We start from the raw sequence: 21,695 nt of genomic DNA, 5'->3' as shown, positions 1-21,695 counted from the left end.
CTTTGATCTTAGCTGAATCCAGCATACACTGATGCCGATGGTACCCAGTGGCGCTAGCCGGAAAGGTGGAACACTTGTTTTGGAGCTCAGCGCAGTAAAACACGTGCAAAACCAAACCCCACGTCTCTCATTGGAATGATGGCGTTTTAGTGTGTGTGTTGGGGGGTGGGGGTGGAGGAAACTGGAGGAGGGAGGGAAGCTGGGACTTACTACTGGAAAGGAACTGCAACAGCCAGAAGCGAGAGGGGGAAGTGGGGTGGCCTCTAGAAGAGGCGTGGCCTTGAACTACTTGCCCGCCAGGCCTAAAGGAGGTGTGACTACATCTCCAGGAAAGGATTTGAGCAGGCGGGGCAGGGCTGGCTTTGGAAGGGCGCGGGATCCAAATGGAATAGAGATTTGTCAGGTAAGGGTCCTGGATGGGCTCTACACACTGTACCCTAACTAAGCCTTGCAATCCTTACTCGGAATTCTTATCTGTCACTACAGCTGAGGGGAGCGGGACCGAGCGCAGGGCGGAGCCGGAGAGAGGGACTTCAGCGCCGAGGGGCGGGACCACGAGCCGGGGGCGGGGTTGTGGAAGGGGGCGGGTGCGGGTGTTTGTGTTGGAAAATCAAACTGCGCCACGGGGTGGAGTGGCCCCCCCAGCCCCTCTCTGGGGAGGGGGGGGCCGCTCGACCCCCGAGAGGCCTTGAGGATCTTGAATATCTGGGACCCCCAAAACCAGGTAATGGGGAGCCGCAGGGACTTTTGGAAAGAGGGAGACCATCTCCTTGCAAGGGGGAGGGGCGGGACGTCAGACTCTGGAGAGGTCGGGCTAGGGATGGGCATTTGGTTCTTGGTAAAAGCAAAGGCGAAGTGGGGGCGCAGGACAACCAAGTCCCCCAAAAGGGAACAAGGCAAGTGTTGTGGAAAAAAATCTTGGCTCTAAAGGTCAAGAGGGCCTAAAAGTAATCCCAGTCCCGCTTGAGATGGGGAATTGACCCTAGGGCGGGGCACAGCGGTACTGAGGAACAAGGCTATAGGACAGTTTGCGGATAGGTCTAGGGCGCTGGCCCACAGAGATCAGAAGTGATCAGGCAAAGTGAACCTCCAGTTACGGGGCCACTTGAAGGCTCCCTCCAGCTCTTTTCCCCGGGGAGATGTGTATTCTCAACTTTCACCATCCCTCCAGGAGCCGCAGCGTTTCCGTCTCACCCCAGTCCACCGCACCTTCTGCTCCCAGCCTCGCCTGGTTCGTTCCCCTAGTCCCCGGTGCCCTCCTCACTTTTCCGTCTTAAGTACCCCAGCCTTCACTGGGCTCTGACCCCTTCTCCATACTGAACCTTTCCCACGTAGCCACGAGATGGCGAGGATGAGACGCCCAGCAGAGCTGAGGGCCATACGACTTGGGGGGCTATAGCTGTGACACGCACTTTTGAGAAAGGTGCTCTGAGGTTCACCTTTGACTGGTCCCTTGTCAGCTGTCTGGCACCCTCCCCTGTCCCGGGACATTTTAAACATATAGGTAGAGAACAGAGCGAGGGACAGGGCTGGAGACTATGCTTTTACGGCCTAGAATAAACAGTGATGAAGTGGCATGCGGGTTGAGTTGGTCACCAAACTGCAGATTGGCCTCCGGCTTGTTGTGGCCTGTGATTGTGTCTTGGAGTGAGGGGGCTGGAGTGTGGGGAAGGTCGAAGGCAGAACACCTAGTTTCGGGTGATGAGAACTCAGAAAGAAAGAAAGAGAAGTAACTGAGGTACGATAGGAAAGGACCCGGTGGTCCTTCAGCGTAAGGCAGGTCGGATCTCCCGTTGCTTGCAAGGGTTGTTTGCTCAGTTGCCAGAGTAACAAGCTAACGAACATCCTCTGCCAGATTCCCAAACTCTCCCTCTCCAGTCCAATCTGCTTTAGCGAACGTCGACTACGTCAGGGCCCTGGTGACCAATGGGAAGCTGTCATTATAGAGAGCCTGAAAGAGGGAGAGGGAGGAGGTGGAGGGGGGGTGGCGGTGGCTACCCAGGATCCGCACGTGCACTCCCACACGCTTCACTCCCTGTACAACCCCTTTCACCGCACGAGCCCAGACAGTCTCTTGCGCCTGCGCGGAGAGTCGTCGCTCTCCCCCCCCCCCGCCCCTTGCTTCAGGTCGTCAGTCTGTGTTTGCAAACTAGTCCTGGGTTGTGTTTCTCAACCCCTGCGGGCCCAGACGTCTGGGTGGGTTTGAGCTCTTTAGCCGGGTGTCGACTGTTAATGTCAGCCTCTCAAGGGAAGGCCTGCTACCTGTGTTCCCCACTGCCACCCCCAGCTGGCGCCCCAAGCTCCCAGGTGGGCTGGGCGGAGCTGTGGTTTCCGGCCCCCTAGGCACAGTCGCGGCTTTCCCGAGCTCTAGCTTTGGCTGTTTCCACAAAAGAAAGGGAGTGGGTACAAGCGCCCCTTCCTGAGGCTTAACCCACTCAGGCTTAGCTGCAGTTAGTAACACGGCAGGATACTGTGAGAAGTCTTTTGTGGTTCAGATGACTTTCTTGGCCAGAGGGTCATTATGCCCATTTTTTTCCTTGTAAATTCCTGTTTTGATAGGCAAACCAAACCTTCCCCTTCCCTAACATTTCCTTGTAGCACGCTCTGGCGTTCCTTACACCTCCCTTGGCTCCTTTCGGGCTGTCTGTCCCCGTCTCCACTCGTCCTTCTCTGCTTCTCCAGAGGGTTATATAACTCTTCCTCTCGGCGTGTCCTGATTTCAACTCCACAGACTCCGCCCTGGAACAGCGCGGGAGGGGCGGGAGAGTTGGGGACCCAGACAGATTCCGGCTGGCGGCCAGCTGGGGCACAAGGGATCCTGCAGATAGCAGCCGGAGTCCCGCGGGACTTGGTTGGTGCCCCGTCCTTAGTCTCCCGCCCCTAACCAGGGATCAATCCCAGAAGAAAGAAGGCACAGTATTTCCGAGGGGCGTGTCGGGACAGTCAGAAATGTGGGTTGGGAGGTCAAGGCTGGAGGCTGAGAGGAGGAGGCAGGCGAATGACCGGATTCCCTAGGATTAGTTCTGCTGGGGTTAATAGAGATAAAGGCAGGACACCTGGGTTCCCTCCTTCGTCTCCTTTTTCGGTTCCAGAATTCTTAAAGCTATTTTCTTAGAAACCTAGCCAGCCAGCAACTTCTTCGCCCTGGTAGGAGTCAAAGGTCTGTGTTCGAGGTGGCCTGGGATGATGTCACCAGTGCACGTGCCCCGGGACGGTTGCCAGGCAATGCGATCTCCTCCCCTTTCCATCCCCTCCCACCTCTGCCCGAAGTCCCGTTCCAGTCCCGTGCCATCTCTTTCTCCCTTCCTTTCCCTTGGCATTAGCATCCTGCAGGTGGGAAACCCTGGCCTGGAGTTTAGTGAGGGGGAGGGGCGCGGGTGTGGTGTGGCGTGAAAGACTTTGCCCCTTTGCTGGCTTGAGAGAATTCTCGGTCTCTCTCTCTCTCTCTTTTTTTCCTAGATTACCATGAAAAACTTCCTCTCTCCAGGCCCCACTACTACCCCCACCCCTGTACTCCCCCCCCCCCCCGCGCGCTCTAGAAGAGTCTCCTGGAAGTCTTACTTTCCCACCTGCTGCATAACCCAGTGTCATGTTGCCCCTATTCCCATCTTGAGCTGAGTTGGGTGTAGTTGCAAGACAGCTGCCCCTAAGAGAAGAGCTGTATGTGGATATACACACCAGCTTATCCCTTACACCCCTTCACCTCCTCTCACCAAACTGAGGAAACAGAGTCAGGCTGAAAAGTCAAGGTGTAGGTAGCTTCTGGTATTGCGTACTTTTGAAAGAGAAATCCAGTGATAGTTAATGGCTGTCCTCTGTTAAATGTTGGAGTTGGTGATGGTATTACAGACTCTTCTCATGTGCCTTAGGATTTGGACTGTCAGCTCAAACCTGGATTCTAATCCTAGCTCTGCCAATAAACAGGACCTCTCAGAACCTCCCATCCTTAATCTGGGACATTTAAATATTAATACTTACCTTCTAGCTGATGGGAGGGGGAAGTGAAATAATTTATGCAAAGCATTTAGTACTGTGGACGGTATAGAATTAATACCGAATGAGTGTCACGAACTACGTATTATTAAATGGTGTTAGTTATTATAGTGGGTGGACCTGTTCTAAAGTAGCCCTTGCTAGGGATTGGGTAAAGAGTGGAGAATTTTGCTACCTGGAGTGTGTGTTGTGTGTGTGGGGTGTCAGGGATTAGCATCGACTACTTTATATACCTTATTTGATATGGGCTTTAGTAAGATTTATATTGCTTTCTTTAGGCTTATTTTTCCCCTCCTAAAAAAAATAGCTGAGACTATATTCCTTTGGCTGTTAAAATAATTACGTTGTGGCTTGTAATTTTCAAGCGATACTCTAGTTCCCTCCCATTTTGCTCTCTGGAGCCTTTCATTTTGCAAAGGGACTCCACAGTTTCCCTAGCGGGGACATGGCTAGGCTAAAGGGGTGTGTAAAAGGTTGGGGTGGGTGGGTGGGTGGAGAGAGACTAGTGGGGGGGAGGCAGGGGGAGCGGGTAGTTAAAGGAAGAGACCGGAAGGGAGGAGGAGGGAGCCTGCTGGTGGGGAGGGAGGAGAGGAGGAGGAGGTGGAGGAGGAGGAGGAGGACGAGGAGGAGGAGGAGGGAGGGAGGGGGTTGGGGAGAGCCTGCTACAGTTCTTTGTTTGACTCCGGGACTCAGGGACGGGGAGGAGGAGGGAGGGAGGCAGAGGCTGCAAGCGCCGGGGCAGGCCCAGGAGGCAGAGGAGGGACCGTCTCCCCCGCCCCCCAGCCCCCACTCCCCCCCCTGCTGCTTCCCCCTCCCTACCCGGACTCTGGGGGCACCGCCGGGGGACAGACACCCAGCAGGTAACCCTGGCCTGGCTCTCCCTCCCCCTGTCTGATTTTCTTCCACACCCTCCCGGACGACCCCTTTCCGTCTCCCCGATTTCCCGGGCCTTGCCTTTCCCCCCAGCCCTCCTTGTTCCATTTCTGCGAGTTGGGCTTGTCGCCTGCTGGCTCCGCCACCCTTCGTCTCGTGCAGCCTGACTCCCTTCCCCCCACCCCACAGTGTGTGCTCCTCTGTTCTGCCCGAGGCACCTTTTGGGGTTCTGTCTTGCTGTTTCTTAGGCTGGCTTCTTCCGACTAGTCTCGTGGGGCTCTGAGGGACGAGGGAGTCCTCACCCTTTAATGGCTCCCCCAGTCTCCCTTGCCCCATTCTCCTCGTAGCAGTCTCTAGGGGTGAGAGAAAACCGGAATTTGGGGGCCCTGTGGAGAGGCATGGGGGTTATGTGTTGCTGGAGACAGGGGCTGTGAGTGTGTGTGAGGAGGGGGTGGGGATTTGTTTGAGATCAGGCTGCCTCTCTGATGTCCCTTTAAATGGCCCTTACATATCTGGGGACTGGGGGGGGGGGTGGCGGCAAGCTGCCTGCCTGGGGGGCAGGGCCCTTGGTTTGTCCACACCGTCAGGGGTGGTAATGATTTAAAGGGACAGCCTTGGTGTGGCCACTGCCACCCTGTGCTGGCAGGAGGGGGAGCTGGCAGGCTGTGTCTACAGAGGCTTGGCCGGTGAGCAGGGCACTTGAGCTGTCTGGGACTGGGCCTGCAGGTCTCCAGTCTAGTTACTGGGCTGAAAAGGTGCAAGAAGAGGTTGACAGCCTGCCCTGAGGGTTCTCAGTCTGGACTTTCTCCAGAACCCCGTCGTTGAGCCCTTTGACTCCATGGTGGAGAACCTGTGAGTCTGAACTACAGAATCTGTGGGCCACCAGGTGGGAGTCACTGGCAGACTTGCAGGCCAGCAGGGTGACCTGGGCACTTTGGAGCTGGCTCTTTGGCTTCCCCTTTTGTTGTTTGGTTCTTTGCACAAGAAGGCCCCAGCCCCTCCTCCTCATGCACATGCCCCCCCACCCCCACCCCAGCTGTTGGACAGATGAATTACAGCCTCCTGCTTGGGACCAAGGCTGGTAAGGGATTAAAGTTATGAGGTTGGCCCTTTAAATGGCTGTTGCTCCCCCAACTGGTGTCCAGACACCCATCACACACCCTTCTGACCCCCTTGGTCTGGCCTGGGGCCCCTCTTCTCCCTTGTGGGCTAGCCTACCCCTACATCCACAAATGCTGTCAACTGCTGGGTAAGCTCCTTAGCCCTGAATTTGCCTCCCTGTCCGGAAGGGTTCCTGCCTCTAGCATTTTTTTTTTCTCTCCAGAGGTGTGCTAGCCAATCCAGTTTTCTCAGCTTGCAGCTGACCACTGCCCCTTAAGGGCCTGGCTTAGGTCAGAAATAACACTTCCCTGGAGGCAGTGTCATCAGCAGCTACAAAAGCTTGCAGCGCATTGCATCATGGAGTCAGAGGCCTAAGTCTCTGGGGCAGGGGGAAAGATGGGGGCTAGAAGGCCCGGAAATGGAGAGGCCAGATAGGGAGCCCATGTGTTTGGGTCCTGGGGCCAAGGGAACACACTGGTCCCCAAGGAGTGAGTTGAGGTGAGGGTTGACTGAGGTCTGACCCCTGCTATCAACACCTGAGTCTTGGCCCTAGACTTGTCTTAATATACCAAGCTCTTTGTAGCTAAGGATTGGGAGGGAAGGGGGTGGGCCCTACACCTTCTTGGACCACTTAGAGGAAGGAGGTAATGGGGAAACAGGATATGGCCTCAGAGGTGACTTGGAGGGAACCTGCTGCAGAGGCTACTTCTAGCTCAGGCCCAGTCACAGTTCTTGCAAAGGAAGAAGGCTCCTCCCAGTTGGGCCCGTTCATCTTGTCTGACCACCAGTGCCGCTTGCCAGGACCTGCCTACACCAGCCTAAGGGAATGGGAAGGGTCAGAGGCCAAAAGATGCTGTTGACTATCTAGTGTCTTGTTAGGGTTGGAGGTATCAGAACTGAAGGCCTAGGGTCCACATACCCTGGGGTCAGAACTAAGGCTGCTTGGTTGTAGGTGTCTCCTGTAACTGGGTCGGCACAAGATTATCAGTCCAGTCAGAAGAAGACACGGGTTGGTACTGAGGTACCACAGTATGCTCTCTTACCACCTGAACCAGGCTGCCTCCTGAAGAGAAGGTTGGAAGATGGCTTTTTTCCAGGTTGCCATGGAAACTGATTCTCCCATCTCATCTGACCTCTGAAGCCTGGTTTCTCAATGAGGGGGCAAGGAAGGAAGGGAATTCCTCTATCCTAGGAGATTCCCACCTCTAACTGAAATTTCTTTCTTTTAGGTTCTCCCAGGCACCATGTCAGCCTCATAGCAGGACCCACCCCAGGACTTCTGTTGTACCCCATTGCTGGAGCGCTTGTTCCAATGAGACAGTCCACTTCCAACTCCATCTGGTAAGCTTGGCTGCTGAGTGTCACCTCCTTCCCCCATGTCCCGCTTTTCACTGCATGTTTGAAAATCTTCGCTATGATCTGGTTCGTGCCCACTCATCAGAATGGTCCAGCCCAACTCCGAACCTCCCCCCAACATGTGGTGCTTGAATGGTTCAGCCCTCCACGTTTATGGAGCGCCCCTGTATCTCCTGTGAATGGTTTATCCCAGTACTTCACTAGCCTCTCTACCACCTGAAAACCTCTTAACCCACACCTCCCAGTGCCACAACTAACTCATTTGCGGACTGAAGAAAGCTAGGACTTGTAGGCTGAATGTAGTTGTGAGATAGCCCAGAGGAGTTTCCCGTGAAGGGGAAGGCTTTTTCCGCATGATGTGAGGAGATGTTACACACCTCTGCTGCAGCTAGCCCGTGCTTGTCCGGGCCATCTTTGCATCTCACCTGTGAGTGCTCTGTGTCGATTTGCTCTGTGCACCTCATAGCTTTCCTACTTTTCCTCAGTCAGTCCTTCTGCTTCTGCCAGACTCCTCCCAAGGCCCCGAGTTCTTTGATTCTTCACTGCTTTTCCCCATTGAGTTTCTTGAGCAGGACTATTTTCTTTCCCCGTCTGTCCTGTTTAGTATGACGGTTCGCACATTGAGGTGCCTTTGTAGATTTGTGTTGAATGAATGTTTTGAGGGAATGTAGCGCTTCACTGCCAAGAAACCTACAGCTTCGGAGATCTGCAGCAGAGTCTCCTACCCACACCTACTTTGGAGGGAGACACGTGGGATAGTAACAGAGAGGAAGGCTGGTCCAGGAGGTAGCCTGCAAGGGTAAAACTGAGGGAGAGCAGGTCAGAAGCAGTGTGGAAAACGTGGAAAGAAGCCCAGCTTCGGCTCATGTGAGAATGATCTTGGTTGAGTTCCGAAGCCTTTCTCAGCCCGTTTCCTCATTCCCCAAAGAGGGCAATCAAGTGCTTCCTCTGCCAGGTTTGGGGGAAGAGTAAAAAGATCGACACGGTGCCACCATTTGGTAAATGACAGTTCTTTCCATCATGGTAACTGCAGGAAGCTGTGAGGATCCAGGTGAGGATGTGGAGGAATGGGGCTGAACTGGATTGAAGGCAGATAGAGCCCCAAATAACTGACTAAACAGGGCCACTGATCCAGTAAGTCTGGATTGAGGGGAGTTCAGAGAACCCCTCAAGCCTGCCTCGAATGTTTCCCTGGCTCTGAGAACGTGAAAGCAAACACAGAAGGGTATGTGCACTGACACACGTGATCACCACAGTGATGCAGAGGCAGACCCAGACAAAAGACCGAGACAGGAGCCAACCAGACACACAGACAAGAGACAGCCTCGCAGAGTCAATGTAGACAGGGATAATGACAGGAACGCGCCAGACACAGGCACAGAGGGAGACAAGCAGATATGCAGGTGCAAACAGACACCAGGACCCACACACAGTCGACCCTGTTAAGATTGACTGGCTGAACACAGTGCCCAGTCAGAGGCAGACACAAACACCCGCAGTGACACATAGCGGGCCAGCGCGCCGGGGCCAGCACTGTCACTTCTCGATGGGGGCGGGGAGGGGCCGACAGCGGGGGAAGGCTAGGGAAGGGAATCCCGGGCGGGCGGCCTGCCCGGGTGGCTGAGTCACCGCGGAGCCTCAGCCCGCGGCCCTCCCTCTCCCACCGGCTCTCCCAGGTGAGAAGCGAGCCGGTAACTTAGTCGCTTCCACCATGCCGAAGGAAGACTGCGAAGGAATGGGACCCGCGGGGGTCGGTAATGGATCCGCTCCACCTTCGAGCCGGTGCGTGCTGGCTAAATGCGTGTTTAGGGAAAATCGGTCTGCGGGGTCTAGTGTCTTTGGTCGCCCAATGTCTGCTTGTGGGTCGCAGGCCTCGTGCCAAGCGTCCCTCGTACACCCCGCGTTCCGTGAGCTGCGCGGAGGGGCTCCTCAGACCCAAGCCCAGAGAGAGTTAAGTGGGTGTGATTGATGGAGTAGTTCTCTCTTGGGACTAAAGGGGGTGGAGGGGGTCGGTTAAAGTCCTAGAGTCCAGATCCCGGATGCGGGAGGCGGAGCTTGGTTTTACCGGGAGTGCCCGGATGGAGAGGGCGTGGTTTCGACTCAAGTGGAATTAACCCTTTCTGGGCGGCCGGCTTTTTGGGGCTGTAGGTCGGGTTGGGAAGGCTGGATTGTCAGCCTCAGAAGTGTGTCGGCCATCCAGCCTGGCCCTGGACGTGTGCGTCTACCTTCCGTCTGTCTTCGAGGAGTCTGTGGGTGTCTGTCTTTGTGCTTGTCCCTGGTTGTCCCCTCCCCTTGGTTAGTATGAGCACTGGGAGTCGGGGAGGGCCATTCCTGCCTCAAAGCGAGAGTGGAGGTGAGAGTGGACGGCGTGCCAGCCGACGGCGGCGGCGACTGAGGAACAGGTGTGAGTGCGGCGGCGGGGCTGCCCAGCGCGGGGTGGGGCCGTCTTGAGGGAGACTGAGGGGAAATTCCGCGGACCGGTGGTGAGCAGTATGTGGGCTGAGGAGTTGTGTCTGCCTCTGACTGTGTGTCTGAGTTGAGGGAGGCGGGGGCTGAGTCAGTGGGAACGGGGGATGGTTTTCAGAGTGACTCACTCTCCCCCACCCCTCAGACCCTGAGAAAGGCTTTGTTCGTGGGGCGGATGGGAAGTCAGGCGCCTGTGTCCCTGGTGGGGGCACAGATTCGCGGTGGTTGGCGAGATTGTACAGGAAGTTTTGTACAGGAGCGCTCCGTAGTCCATAGTGTCGTCGTGGGAGGTTGTGGATAAAGGTTGAAGATCAAGAGGGCTGGAGGGACAGAACTCGCTAGTTTAGGGAAAGCTGAGTCAGTTCCCCGTGGGAAAGGGGAAGTGGTAGAGGGGAAGTGTCATCATCGCAGAAGGGGAAGCTGCATTTCCTGGTAACTAGCAGAGTTCTGGGCACCACTTCCTTAGCGGGGATCTGCTTCTCTGACTTCTGGAACCCCGAGCTGCCGTTTGCCCACGTCTGGCTTCTCTATCCCCGCAGGGCTTGTCTAGGGCAGCCAGTTTGGGTTGCACTTGACCACAGTTTAGTGTTGTACGCGTCCTAGGGATTGGTAACTGAAAGACTGCAGCCTCAAGAGAGTTCTGACCCGAGCTCCGCGTGAACTGAGTAGTCCGCGGAACGCAAGCTCCTACCGGGGCCGGACCGGAGCAGCCTGCGGGATCTGTAGGGTCCAAGCACTTTCTCGCACAGATGACCTTGCCCCAGCGGGAGGGAAGACTGTTTTCGCCAGAAACCTTTCTGCCTTTGTGGGCTGGGTGGAAATTTCCTCACGGTGCAGACTTCTCGGCCAAGGCGAACTTTCCAGCCGCCCCCAACCCCTCGCCGCGCGCTCTCCCCCGGCTTCCTGCCCGGCGCTTTCTCCAGCTGGAGCGCTAGCCCCGCCCCCGCGGCTTTGTACTCGACACTAGCCTCTCTCCGCTCTTTGTACTCTAGACTCTCAATGGACCGATCCCGGGAGCGGAGTCGGCTCCCTACCTGCCGGGACCTGGGGTATGCGCAGGGAAGCAGCTCTAAGATTTGAGAAGGCAAAGCTGGGATTAAAGGGAACGTGCCTAGGAAAGGGGAGTACAGTGCCCGTTGCGGGTCGAGTCAGCTTCGACGGGAAGGAGTAAGGGGGGGTGGCGTGAAGGAGGAAGTGAAACGGGTTCTGGGTTCTTTAAGGGAGTAGGCGGTGAGAGTGGGACAGGGGTGATGTCACTGCCTGGTGGGCCCCGCCCTCCCCTCCCTCCCGAAGGACCCCCCCTTACACACACCGCTTCCGCTGCGCAAGTAGCCACGTCACGGGCAACCCCCGAAATCCCCCCTCCCTTGGGGGGGTGGGGGCCACGTGGGCCGTGGGGAACCGCGTGGCCCCGGCAGGGAAAGGGCACAGAGGATACAGGAGCCACGCGAGAGGGGCCACTCCACGGTGCGCAGCTTCCCAGAAGTTGGAGGGCTGGGGGGACTGGCTGAGGGGGTCGACCGATATCGAAGACTCTCTCAGAGCCAGGGAAAGTGGAGGAGCTGGAGGAACTTGGTATGAGACTGGGGACTTGACCATGATTTAGGACAGGGTTCAGGCGCTGGAGGTGGAGCATTCTGATAGAGGCGCGCGGGAGGGCCTGGGTGCTGGATTGCTAGACCTTAGCGTTTCCATCGCTGTGATCGAGTAGAGAGTCAGTCGCAGGCCGATGTGAAGTGAGGAGGGGTAGTGATCCCTTTGTCTGCGTTTCGCCTTGGTCTGCTGTCCGTCCTTGGGGTAGATAGGCAGAGGACGACTTGAACAGAGTGGCAGGGACCATTGCCAGTTTGGATGTGTGAGGCTTGCCCTCAGGTCGGCTACTGAATGATTTCCCCACTCTCAGTCTTAGCGTGCTGTTGCTGCCCTGCGGGCTACCAGTTTTTGATCAAAGATGTGGACCCTAGGTGGGAACCTTAGGGTCACATCGGGGTCACCCTAGGGCGAGCCTGTCTGACCAGCCCTGCCGCCCCTCCTCCGGAGGCCGTTCAGTGCCCGGCTAACCTTACTCCTATTGGTTCCTGCTAGGCTGTTACTGAGGCGGAGACAAGGGTGATGATTGGCTTTCTGGGGATAGAGAAGTCTTGTGATTGGCTAAATTTCTGAAGCTCTTGAAGCTGTGAGAGGACGCTCCCACGGAGGCTGGGTAAGCAGGCGCGCGCGGTAGGTCGCCCTAGTGGCTCAGGATTGGAAGCCTGTCAGATAGTGCAGCTTCTGGGGTTGTTCCATCGCTGACTCCCCGCTATTTGTTGCATACCCCTGCTATTCCACCTGCATGCTTCTAGGGGCTCCTTATGCCTGTGTTTGTCTTGGCTCCTTGCCCTCAGTCTTCCTGCACTGACAGTTCAGACCAGCCTTTGGGCCCTCACTGTGTTGGCAACTTCAGTGCACGCTTTTCTTGTCTCCGTAGAATCGGTTGCAGAAGGCCAGAGACTGTCACCTGGAAACAGTGGGCACTCTTGTTAAGGGCAGTTGGAGCTGGACCATCGTGCCAGAGAGCTGGGGCAGGGGCTGTGCCCCATCTCCAGGGCTCCTGGGGCCACTGCTGACCTGGTAAGGAAAGATCGGAACCGGTTTAAGCTGAAAACATCGCTGAATGCTTTGCTTCCCTGTTAGAGCATGGTCTCGTCTCTGATTTAGGCTGGATGCATCGGGCAGTAGACCCTCCAGGGGCCCGCTCTGCACGGGAAGCCTTTGCCCTTGGGGGCTTGAGCTGTGCTGGGGCTTGGAGCTCCTGCCCACCCCATCCTCCTCCCCGAAGCTCATGGCTGTCTGGAGGCAGGTGAGAATTTGGACAGCCGTTTTTTATCTCCAGGCATTGATTAGTCTTTCCTGTCTATTGCTGTCACTTCCCGTGAGTTTCTGTCACATTGTGGGTCCAGTTGCCAGCCTCATCTGCTCTCGTTCCCTCTGACTACTCCATTCTAGGGGAAGAGCACTCTGGCAGTTGATAACACACCCTTTCTCTTTACAGATGCTCTGCCAGCATCGGGCAGCCCCCACTCTCTGCTCCTTTACCCCCTTCTCATGGCAGTAGCTCCGGGCACCCGAACAAACCCTATTATGCTCCTGGGTAAGTAGGGGATTCAAAAGTCCTAGGATTGGAGGAAAACTGGGGCCTTAAAATGTCTCCCCAAGCCTGATCCTTCCCAATTCTTTGTACCCTGTAGGACACCCACCCCAAGACCCCTCCATGGGAAGCTGGAATCCCTACATGGCTGTGTGCAGGCATTGCTCCGGGAGCCAGCCCAGCCAGGGTTATGGGAACAGCTTGGGCAGTTGTATGAGTCGGAGCATGACAGCGAGGAGGCCATATGCTGCTACCACAGGGCCCTTCGCTATGGAGGAAGCTTCGCTGAACTGGGGCCCCGAATTGGCCGATTGCAGCAGGTGGGATGAGGCAGGGCATAGGTGGCTAAGTTGTGCTTTCTAGCACAATGTCCCTAATTCACCTTAATCTGCCCTTTGACCCTCCCAGGCCCAGCTCTGGAACTTTCATTCTGGCTCCTGTCAGCACAGAGCCAAGGTTCTGCCCCCCCTGGAGCAAGTATGGAATTTGCTACACATTGAGGTGAGGCTGAGGCTAAGTGACTGAGGGAAAAGGGGGTGTGGCAGGCCAGCGCTCACACCACCATGTCTCTTTTCAGCACAAACGGAACTACGGGGCTAAGCGAGGGGGCCCTCCAGTGAAGAGATCTGCTGAACCCCCAGTGGTCCAGCCTATGCCTCCTGCAGCACTCTCAGGCCCCTCAGGAGAGGAGGCCCTCAGCCCTGGAGGCAAGCGCAGGAGAGGCTGCAGCTCTGAACAGGTAGGTTAGTTGTACAAGGAGCAGCAGGCAGAGCGGATGCCTAACTGGAGCGAGGAGTAGGATTTTCACACTCTTTTCTCTTCTAGGCTGGCCTTCCCCCAGGCCTGCCACTCCCTCCACCACCTCCACCACCTCCACCCCCACCGCCACCGCCACCACCGCTGCCTGGCCTGGCTATCAGCCCCCCATTTCAGCTGTCTAAGCCAGGGCTGTGGAATAGCCTGCATGGAGATGCTTGGGGCCCCGATCGAAAGGGTTCAGCACCGCCAGAGCGCCAGGTGAGCCCCCTTTAATACCCGTTATCTTTTACCTCTTGTAAATCCCGACTTTTCCCTTCCTCACTCTGTGACTCCGTTCCGTCTCCCTTAGGAGCAGCGGCATCCGCTGCCTCATCCGTATCCATACCCAGCTCCCGCCTACACTGCTCATCCGCCCAGCCATCGGCTGGTCCCGGCCACACCCCTTGGTCCAGGCCCCCGACCCCCAGGAGCAGAGAGCCATGGCTGCCTGCCTGCCACCCGTCCCCCCGGAAGTGACCTTAGAGAGAGCAGAGTTCAGAGGTCGCGGATGGACTCCAGCGTTTCACCAGCAGCATCTACCGCCTGCGTGCCTTACGCCCCTTCCCGGCCCCCTGGCCTCCCCGGCACCAGCAGCAGCAGCAACAGCAGCAACAGCAGTAACAACACTGGTCTTCGGGGTGTGGAGCCGAGCCCAGGCATTGTATGTTATGGCCTTGGGTGGGTGGGTGAAGTTGTCTGAGGAGGTCAGAACAGCACTCTGACCTCTGTTCTCCACTTGCAGCCTGGCGCTGACCATTACCAAAACCCTGCGCTGGAGATATCCCCTCACCAGGCCCGCCTGGGTCCCTCCGCACACAGCAGTCGGAAACCATTTATGACAGCCCCTGCTGCCACTCCCCACTTATCCCTACCACCCGGGACCCCTTCATCCCCTCCACCCCCATGTCCTCGCCTCTTGCGCCCTCCACCACCCCCTGCTTGGATGAAGGGCTCAGCCTGCCGCTCAGCCCGAGAGGATGGAGAGATCTTAGGGGAGCTCTTCTTTGGTGCTGAGGGACCCTCCCGTCCTCCTCCCCCACCCCTTCCCCACCGTGATGGCTTCTTGGGGCCTCCAAACCCCCGCTTTTCTGTGGGCACTCAGGATTCGCATACCCCTCCCACTCCCCCAACCACCACCACCAGCAGCAGCAGCAGCAGCCACAGCAGCAGTCCTACTGGGCCTGTGCCCTTCCCACCACCCCCTTATCTGGCCAGAAGTATAGAACCCCTCCCTAGGCCATCCAGCCCAACATTGAGCTCCCAGGACCCACCTCTTCCACCACTGACTCTTGCCCTGCCTCCAGCCCCTCCCTCCTCCTGCCACCAAAATACCTCAGGAAGCTTCAGGCGCTCGGAGAGCCCCCGGCCCAGGGTCTCCTTCCCAAAGACCCCCGAGGTGGGGCAGGGGCCACCCCCAGGCTCTCTGAGTAAAGCCCCCCAGCCTGTGCCACCTGGGGTTGGAGAGCTGCCTGCCCGAGGCCCGAGGCTCTTTGATTTTCCACCAACTCCCCTGGAGGACCAGTTTGAAGAGCCAGCAGAATTCAAGATCCTACCCGATGGGCTAGCTAACATCATGAAAATGCTGGATGAATCCATTCGAAAGGAGGAGGAGCAGCAGCAGCAGGAGGCGGGTGTGGCTCCCCCACCCCCACTCAAAGAGCCCTTTGCATCTCTACAGCCTCCATTTCCCAGTGACACAGCCACCACCACTGCTGCCACTACCGCCACTACCACCACCACCACAACCACCACCCAAGAAGAGGAGAAGAAGCCACCACCAGCCCTGCCACCACCACCGCCTCTAGCCAAGTTTCCTCCACCACCCCAACCCCAGCCACAGCCCCCACCTCCACCAGCCAGCCCAGCCAGCCTGCTCAAATCATTGGCCTCTGTTCTTGAGGGGCAAAAGTACTGTTACCGGGGGACTGGAGCAACCGTTTCAACCAGGCCCGGGTCCGTGCCCACCACTCAGTATTCCCCTAGTCCTGCATCAGGTGCTACTGCCCCGCCACCCACTCCAGTGGCCCCTAACGCCCAGGGCTCCCCCAAGCCCTCTGTTTCCTCGTCATCTCAGTTCTCTACCTCAGGTGGGCCGTGGGCCCGGGAGCGCGGTGCAGGTGAAGAGCCCAGCCCCGTGACCCCCGCCCAGTTGCCCCCACCTCTGCCGCTGCCCCCTGCTCGTTCTGAGTCTGAGGTGCTAGAAGAAATCAGTCGGGCTTGTGAGACCCTTGTAGAGCGGGTGGGCCGGAGTGCCATCAACCCAGCAGACCCAGTGGACATAGCAGACCCAGTGGACAGTGGGACTGAGCCACAGCCACCTCCTGTGCAGGCCAAGGAGGAGAGTGGGGTGGTGGCGGTGTCAGCGGCAGGTCCAGGTAGCGGCAAGCGTCGTCAGAAGGAGCATCGGAGACACAGAAGGGCCTGTAGGGACAGTGTGGGTCGTCGGCCCCGTGAGGGGAGGGCCGAGGCCAAGGCCAAGGCTCCCAAAGAAAAAAGCCGAAGGGTGCTGGGGAACCTGGACTTGCAGAGTGAAGAGATCCAGGGCAGGGAGAAGGCCCGGCCTGACGTAGGTGGGGCTTCCAAAGTCAAGACACCCACAGCTCCAGTACCCCCACCTGCTCCTGCACCCTCTGCTCAGCCAACACCCCCATCCGCTCCTGTCCCGGGGAAGAAGACCCGAGAGGAAGCTCCAGGGCCTCCAGGTGTGAGCCGTGCGGACATGCTGAAGCTTCGATCGCTTAGTGAGGGGCCTCCTAAGGAGCTGAAGATCAGGCTAATCAAGGTGGAGAGTGGGGACAAGGAGACCTTTATCGCCTCTGAGGTAGAAGAGCGGCGGCTGCGTATGGCAGACCTCACCATCAGCCACTGCGCTGCTGATGTCATGCGTGCCAGCAAGTGAGTTTGGAGGCTGTGATACCCAAGGCTACCCACTTGTCCTGGGGATTACCTCATGCTCCTGACCTTATTCTGTGGTCTTCTCACAGGAATGCCAAGGTGAAAGGGAAATTTCGAGAGTCCTACCTTTCCCCTGCCCAGTCTGTGAAACCGAAGATCAACACCGAGGAGAAGCTGCCCCGGGAAAAACTCAACCCTCCTACCCCCAGCATCTATGTATGTATGCCATCTGTCCTCAGAACCACCCTTCTCAGAAGGGTTGAATTGGGGTACTTAGAGCCTGGGAAAGGACTCTGACCCCACTATCCCCTGGTTGTCTCAGTTGGAGAGTAAACGAGATGCCTTTTCGCCGGTCCTGCTACAGTTCTGTACAGACCCCCGGAACCCCATCACCGTCATCAGGGGCCTGGCTGGTTCACTTCGCCTCAGTGAGTTTGGGAAAAAAGTGTGCTGTAAGGGTTGTGGTGTGTGGGACCCTTCGAGAATCGCCCCCATGTCCATAGTGCAGGAGCTCCATCAGTCACACACAGGCCACGTTTGAGGAGTTCTGAGTGGTGTGTCTGCCAACCGTAAGGTTTCCCTCCTGTGTCATTTCTGTCCCCAGCAGTGGACACCTGGGAAGATAGATCTCTGGAGCGGTTAGAGTAATTCTTCTGACTTTCTTAGTGAATAAGAATGAGAAGAATGGCTGGGTGGGGCTGGCACACACCTCTCACCTCAGCACTTGGGAGGCAGAGGCAGGCGGATCTCTTGAGTTTGAGGCCAGCCTGGACTGTAGAGTGAGTTCCAGAACAGCCAGGGTTACACAGAGAAACCCTGTCTCTAAAACAAAACAAAAGAATGAAAAGAATGGCTTATAGACTACCTCTGATCCATGGATAGGTTTTTTTTTTTTAGTGCAAAATTTTAAGCAGTATAAAAGAGGAAATGATGAGGGAATATAAAAGTCAGTGTTGTTTCCTTTCATCTGTGGATTCTCTCCTCCCAGTGAGTAATCTGTGAGACATTCCAAGCTCCACTACATCTTTCACTTGAGCCGTACACTGATAGATTGCCTGCCATGTGGGCATATGCATGTCTGAGAATTCTAGAAGAGACTTGAGACATGAAGTGGTTAGAGAAAGGGATGGGAAGGAGGAGCCAGCCTCGTCGGTGTCCTGGGGCTGCGATTCGTGCCTGTTCCTATGTCTGCTTCATCAGAGTCCTGGCCAGGAAGGGAAGGGGTGAGGTGAGCCTTCTGACCTGATTGGCATCCTGATTGGCACTCCCTTCAGACTTAGGCCTTTTTTCCACCAAGACTCTGGTGGAGGCGAGCGGTGAACACACGGTGGAGGTCCGTACCCAGGTGCAGCAGCCCTCAGACGAGAACTGGGACCTGACAGGTACCAGACAGATCTGGCCCTGTGAGAGCTCCCGTTCACACACCACCATTGCTAAATATGCACAGTACCAGGCCTCGTCCTTCCAGGAGTCACTGCAGGTGAGAATCAGGCACAAGTGGAACAAAGGTGCTGGGGTCTGACTTCAGTGGGGTTCAGGAAGTCACTGACTCAGACCTGTGTACCTGTCTGACCAAGCAGGAGGAGAAAGAGAGTGAGGATGAGGAATCCGAGGAACCAGACAGCACTACAGGAACCTCTCCCAGGTAAAGGAAAATTCCTCCCTTCCTGCTTCACTGTTCTTCCTTGATTTGCCATCAACCTGTCTGCTTTTGCCCCGGCAGCAGTGCACCAGACCCCAAAAACCATCACATCATCAAGTTTGGCACTAACATCGACCTGTCTGATGCCAAGAGGTGAGGCTAGACCAGTGAAATTGGGATAAAACCTGCTAGGTATGGACTGGTCTGGGATACCCTCTTAACTTTGGGCATTCCTGTGTTCACAGGTGGAAGCCACAGCTACAGGAGCTGCTGAAATTGCCTGCCTTCATGCGAGTAACATCCACAGGCAATATGCTCAGCCATGTGGGCCACACCATCCTGGGCATGAACACCGTGCAGCTATACATGAAGGTCCCTGGCAGCCGAACGCCAGGTATGTGGTTTTTTTTTTTTTTTTCTTCCCCCACCCTGCGCATGCGGACTGTGCTGGATGCGTGCACTCAGTGCTTAGGTCTTAGCCAATGAGGGCAAAGGGCGGGGTTGTCGCTCTGCACTCGTGCATCAGACAGTCCGTGTCGTTCTGTCTCCCTCTGCAGGCCACCAAGAGAATAACAATTTCTGCTCTGTCAATATCAACATTGGCCCCGGGGACTGTGAGTGGTTCGCTGTCCATGAGCACTATTGGGAGACCATCAGCGCCTTCTGCGATCGGTGCGCACCAACCCTTGCTTAGTCATTCCATCACATCGGGTCCTTGGGTTTCCCACCTGACCCTGTGACTGCCCACTCCACAGGCACGGTGTGGACTACTTGACTGGTTCCTGGTGGCCAATCTTGGATGACCTTTATGCGTCCAATATTCCTGTTTACCGCTTCGTGCAGCGCCCTGGAGATCTTGTGTGGATTAATGCAGGGACTGTGCACTGGGTGCAGGCTACAGGCTGGTGTAACAACATTGCCTGGAACGTGGGGCCCCTCACCGGTGAGAGGCTGGGGTCGGGTATGAGGAGGGGAGAGCTGGGTCTGGAGAGTCACGGAGTCGGAGGGAAGAAGGGGCTTGGGGCTGGTTGAGAATCCTGCGTGGCTTCCTCTGGCTTACAGCCTATCAGTACCAGCTGGCCCTGGAGCGGTATGAGTGGAACGAGGTGAAGAACGTGAAGTCCATCGTGCCCATGATTCATGTGTCCTGGAACGTAGCTCGGACGGTCAAGATCAGCGATCCTGACTTGTTCAAGATGATCAAGTAAGACCCCTGTTTGGTTATCAGCACACCTCCACCTGCTTGTTTCCGACCCTTGTTCTTCCTGACGCCCCTCATTCTTCACCTATGCCTGTAGCATGTTCTTAAGTGTTACTGTGCTGGGGAGGGAGCCGACAAAGGCCCGATCTCTTTGTTTCCTGTGGTCCAAACACACAAAACCTTCAAATGTCAAGTATGACGTATTCAAGGCAGGAAATGCAACTCAGAAATGAAAAGGGAGGGCAACCCAAGGAATTCCATGGGGCTAAGGTCTCGGGGGCTCCACCCCTGCCCATCTGCCCCCTCCAACATTGGCACCACTTTTGAAGTCTTGTCTCAACACCCACTTTGGGTCTTGCTCAGGTTCTGCCTCCTGCAGTCAATGAAGCACTGCCAGGTGCAGCGGGAGAGCCTGGTGCGGGCAGGGAAGAAAATCGCTTACCAAGGCCGCGTCAAGGACGAGCCTGCCTACTACTGCAACGAATGCGACGTAAGTGTGCAAGCTCTCCCTCCGCCCGGAAGGTACCAAACCATAGTAGTGACTCCCTAGTGACAGCCACTTCCTCCCGGCCAGGTGGAGGTGTTCAACATCTTGTTCGTTACGAGTGAGAACGGCAGCCGAAACACGTACCTGGTGCACTGCGAGGGCTGTGCGCGCCGTCGCAGCGCGGGCCTACAGGGCGTGGTGGTGCTAGAGCAGTACCGCACAGAGGAGCTGGCGCAGGCCTATGATGCCTTCACACTGGTGAGAGTGGCGTTGCTCCAAGAGGGGGGCGCGGGGGCGGTCCGGCTCTACCCGCCCACCGCTGAAGCTGCCCCCTTTCTCCCCGCAGGCTCCCGCCAGCACGTCGCGATGAGGCCGGACGCCCCGCTCGCCCGCCCACGCTGGGCGCGGCGGGGCCACCAGCACACGCCTGGGCTGGACCTAGGTCCCGCCTCTGGCCGGGAAGGGGGTTGGGCCCAGCCCTTCCACCCTATTGGCAGCTCCCCTCACTTAATTTATTATGAAAAATTTTTTTAACAAATACGAGGAAAAAAAAAGGAAAAAAAAAGGGAGACGGGGAGGGGGCTGGCAGCCCCTCGCCCACCAGCGCCTCCCCTCACCGACTTTGGCCTTTCTAGCAACAGACACAAGGACCAGGCTCCGGCGGCGGCGGGGGTCACATACGGGTTCCCTCAAGCCTGCCCGCCGCGCGCCCGCCCGCCCGCCGCCCGCCGGCGCAGACGGTCGCGGCTCGTTGTGTACATAGACGTTCGGCAGCCGAGGTTTTTAATGAGATTCTTTCTATGGGCTTTACCCCCTCCCCCAGGACCTCCTTTTTTTTACTTCCAATGCTAGCTGTGATCCCTGTATATGTCTCTTGTTTATTCACCTGGTTATGATTCGTATTTTTGTTCTTTTTGTTTTTGGTTTTTAATTTATAACAGTCCCACTCACCTCTATTTATTCATTTTTGGTTTTTTGTTTTGTTTTTTTTTGGGGGGGGGAACCCGACCTACACCCCCAAGCCATCCCTCCTGCCTCTCCGGGAGGCCAGATCCTGGGCCCTCCCTGCGCCCCAGTATATGTCCGGGCTTGGCCCGTCCGTCTCCGCCTGCCCGCGGCTTCAGCCGGGCTCTCATGGTGCTCAAACCTGCTCCCCTCCCCTACGTCCTGCACTTTCTTGGACCAGTACCCCCACTCCCGACCCGACCCCAACCCCACCTGAGGGTGAGCGACTCCTGTACTGTAGGGGAAGAAGTGGGAACTGAAATGGTATTTTGTAAAAAATAAATAAATAAATAAATAAAATAAAAAGTTTTAAAGAAAGAACTATGAGGAAAAGGAACCCTGTCCTCCCCAGCCTCGGCCATTTAAAAAACATTGGATACTTACACACACCCCCACTTTTTTTTAAAGCGTGAAACATCCCAGGGCAGGGCCTCTTTGGGGCAGGGACACCTTGGGGTGGTTTTCTCTGGGGCTTTATTTTCATTTTCTTAGTTCGTTTTTTTCTCCCGCTGGGGCTGCGGAGGGGTGGGGGGGGTTTACAGTCCTGCCCCCTCGCACTGCACTGTCCCTCTGCCCCTGGGGCAGAGGGGGCTTCCCATCCCTACCCTATTTTCGGTGATTTTTGTGTGAGAATATTATTAAAAATAAAAAGCAGGAAAAAAAAAAGACCCTTGTGTTTTGATGATGGCTGTGAAGCTTATCAGTTGAAGGGTCCAGGGACTGACTGAGGGGAGGGCGGTGGCGAGCCCCT

The 21,695-nt window shown here is 56.5% G+C and overlaps 1 protein-coding gene across 1 annotated transcript; it reads left to right on the top strand.

Annotated features, from left to right (window-relative positions):
• Positions 1 to 604: 604 nt before the first annotated feature.
• KDM6B (lysine demethylase 6B) lies at positions 605 to 21,576 on the top strand. Its single transcript, XM_080923469.1, has 24 exons — positions 605 to 724; positions 7,197 to 7,308; positions 11,875 to 11,992; positions 12,257 to 12,399; positions 12,487 to 12,628; positions 12,821 to 12,919; positions 13,017 to 13,236; positions 13,325 to 13,417; positions 13,494 to 13,655; positions 13,742 to 13,933; positions 14,025 to 14,375; positions 14,457 to 16,609; positions 16,699 to 16,825; positions 16,932 to 17,037; positions 17,884 to 18,089; positions 18,190 to 18,254; positions 18,333 to 18,404; positions 18,497 to 18,645; positions 18,809 to 18,923; positions 19,007 to 19,194; positions 19,314 to 19,455; positions 19,816 to 19,942; positions 20,027 to 20,197; positions 20,286 to 21,576. The coding sequence occupies exons 5-24, from the start codon at positions 12,492 to 12,494 to the stop codon at positions 20,307 to 20,309; spliced, it is 4,899 nt and encodes a 1,632-aa protein (XP_080779595.1). The 5' UTR covers positions 605 to 724; positions 7,197 to 7,308; positions 11,875 to 11,992; positions 12,257 to 12,399; positions 12,487 to 12,491; the 3' UTR covers positions 20,310 to 21,576.
• The last annotated feature ends 119 nt before the right edge of the window (positions 21,577 to 21,695 follow it).

Source organism: Micromys minutus, assembly GCF_963924665.1.
Source record: "Micromys minutus genome assembly, chromosome: 10".
Lineage (NCBI taxonomy): Eukaryota > Metazoa > Chordata > Mammalia > Rodentia > Muridae > Micromys > Micromys minutus.
The sequence above is the reverse complement of the archived record's forward strand: the minus strand, read 5'-3'. Positions and strand labels throughout refer to the sequence as shown.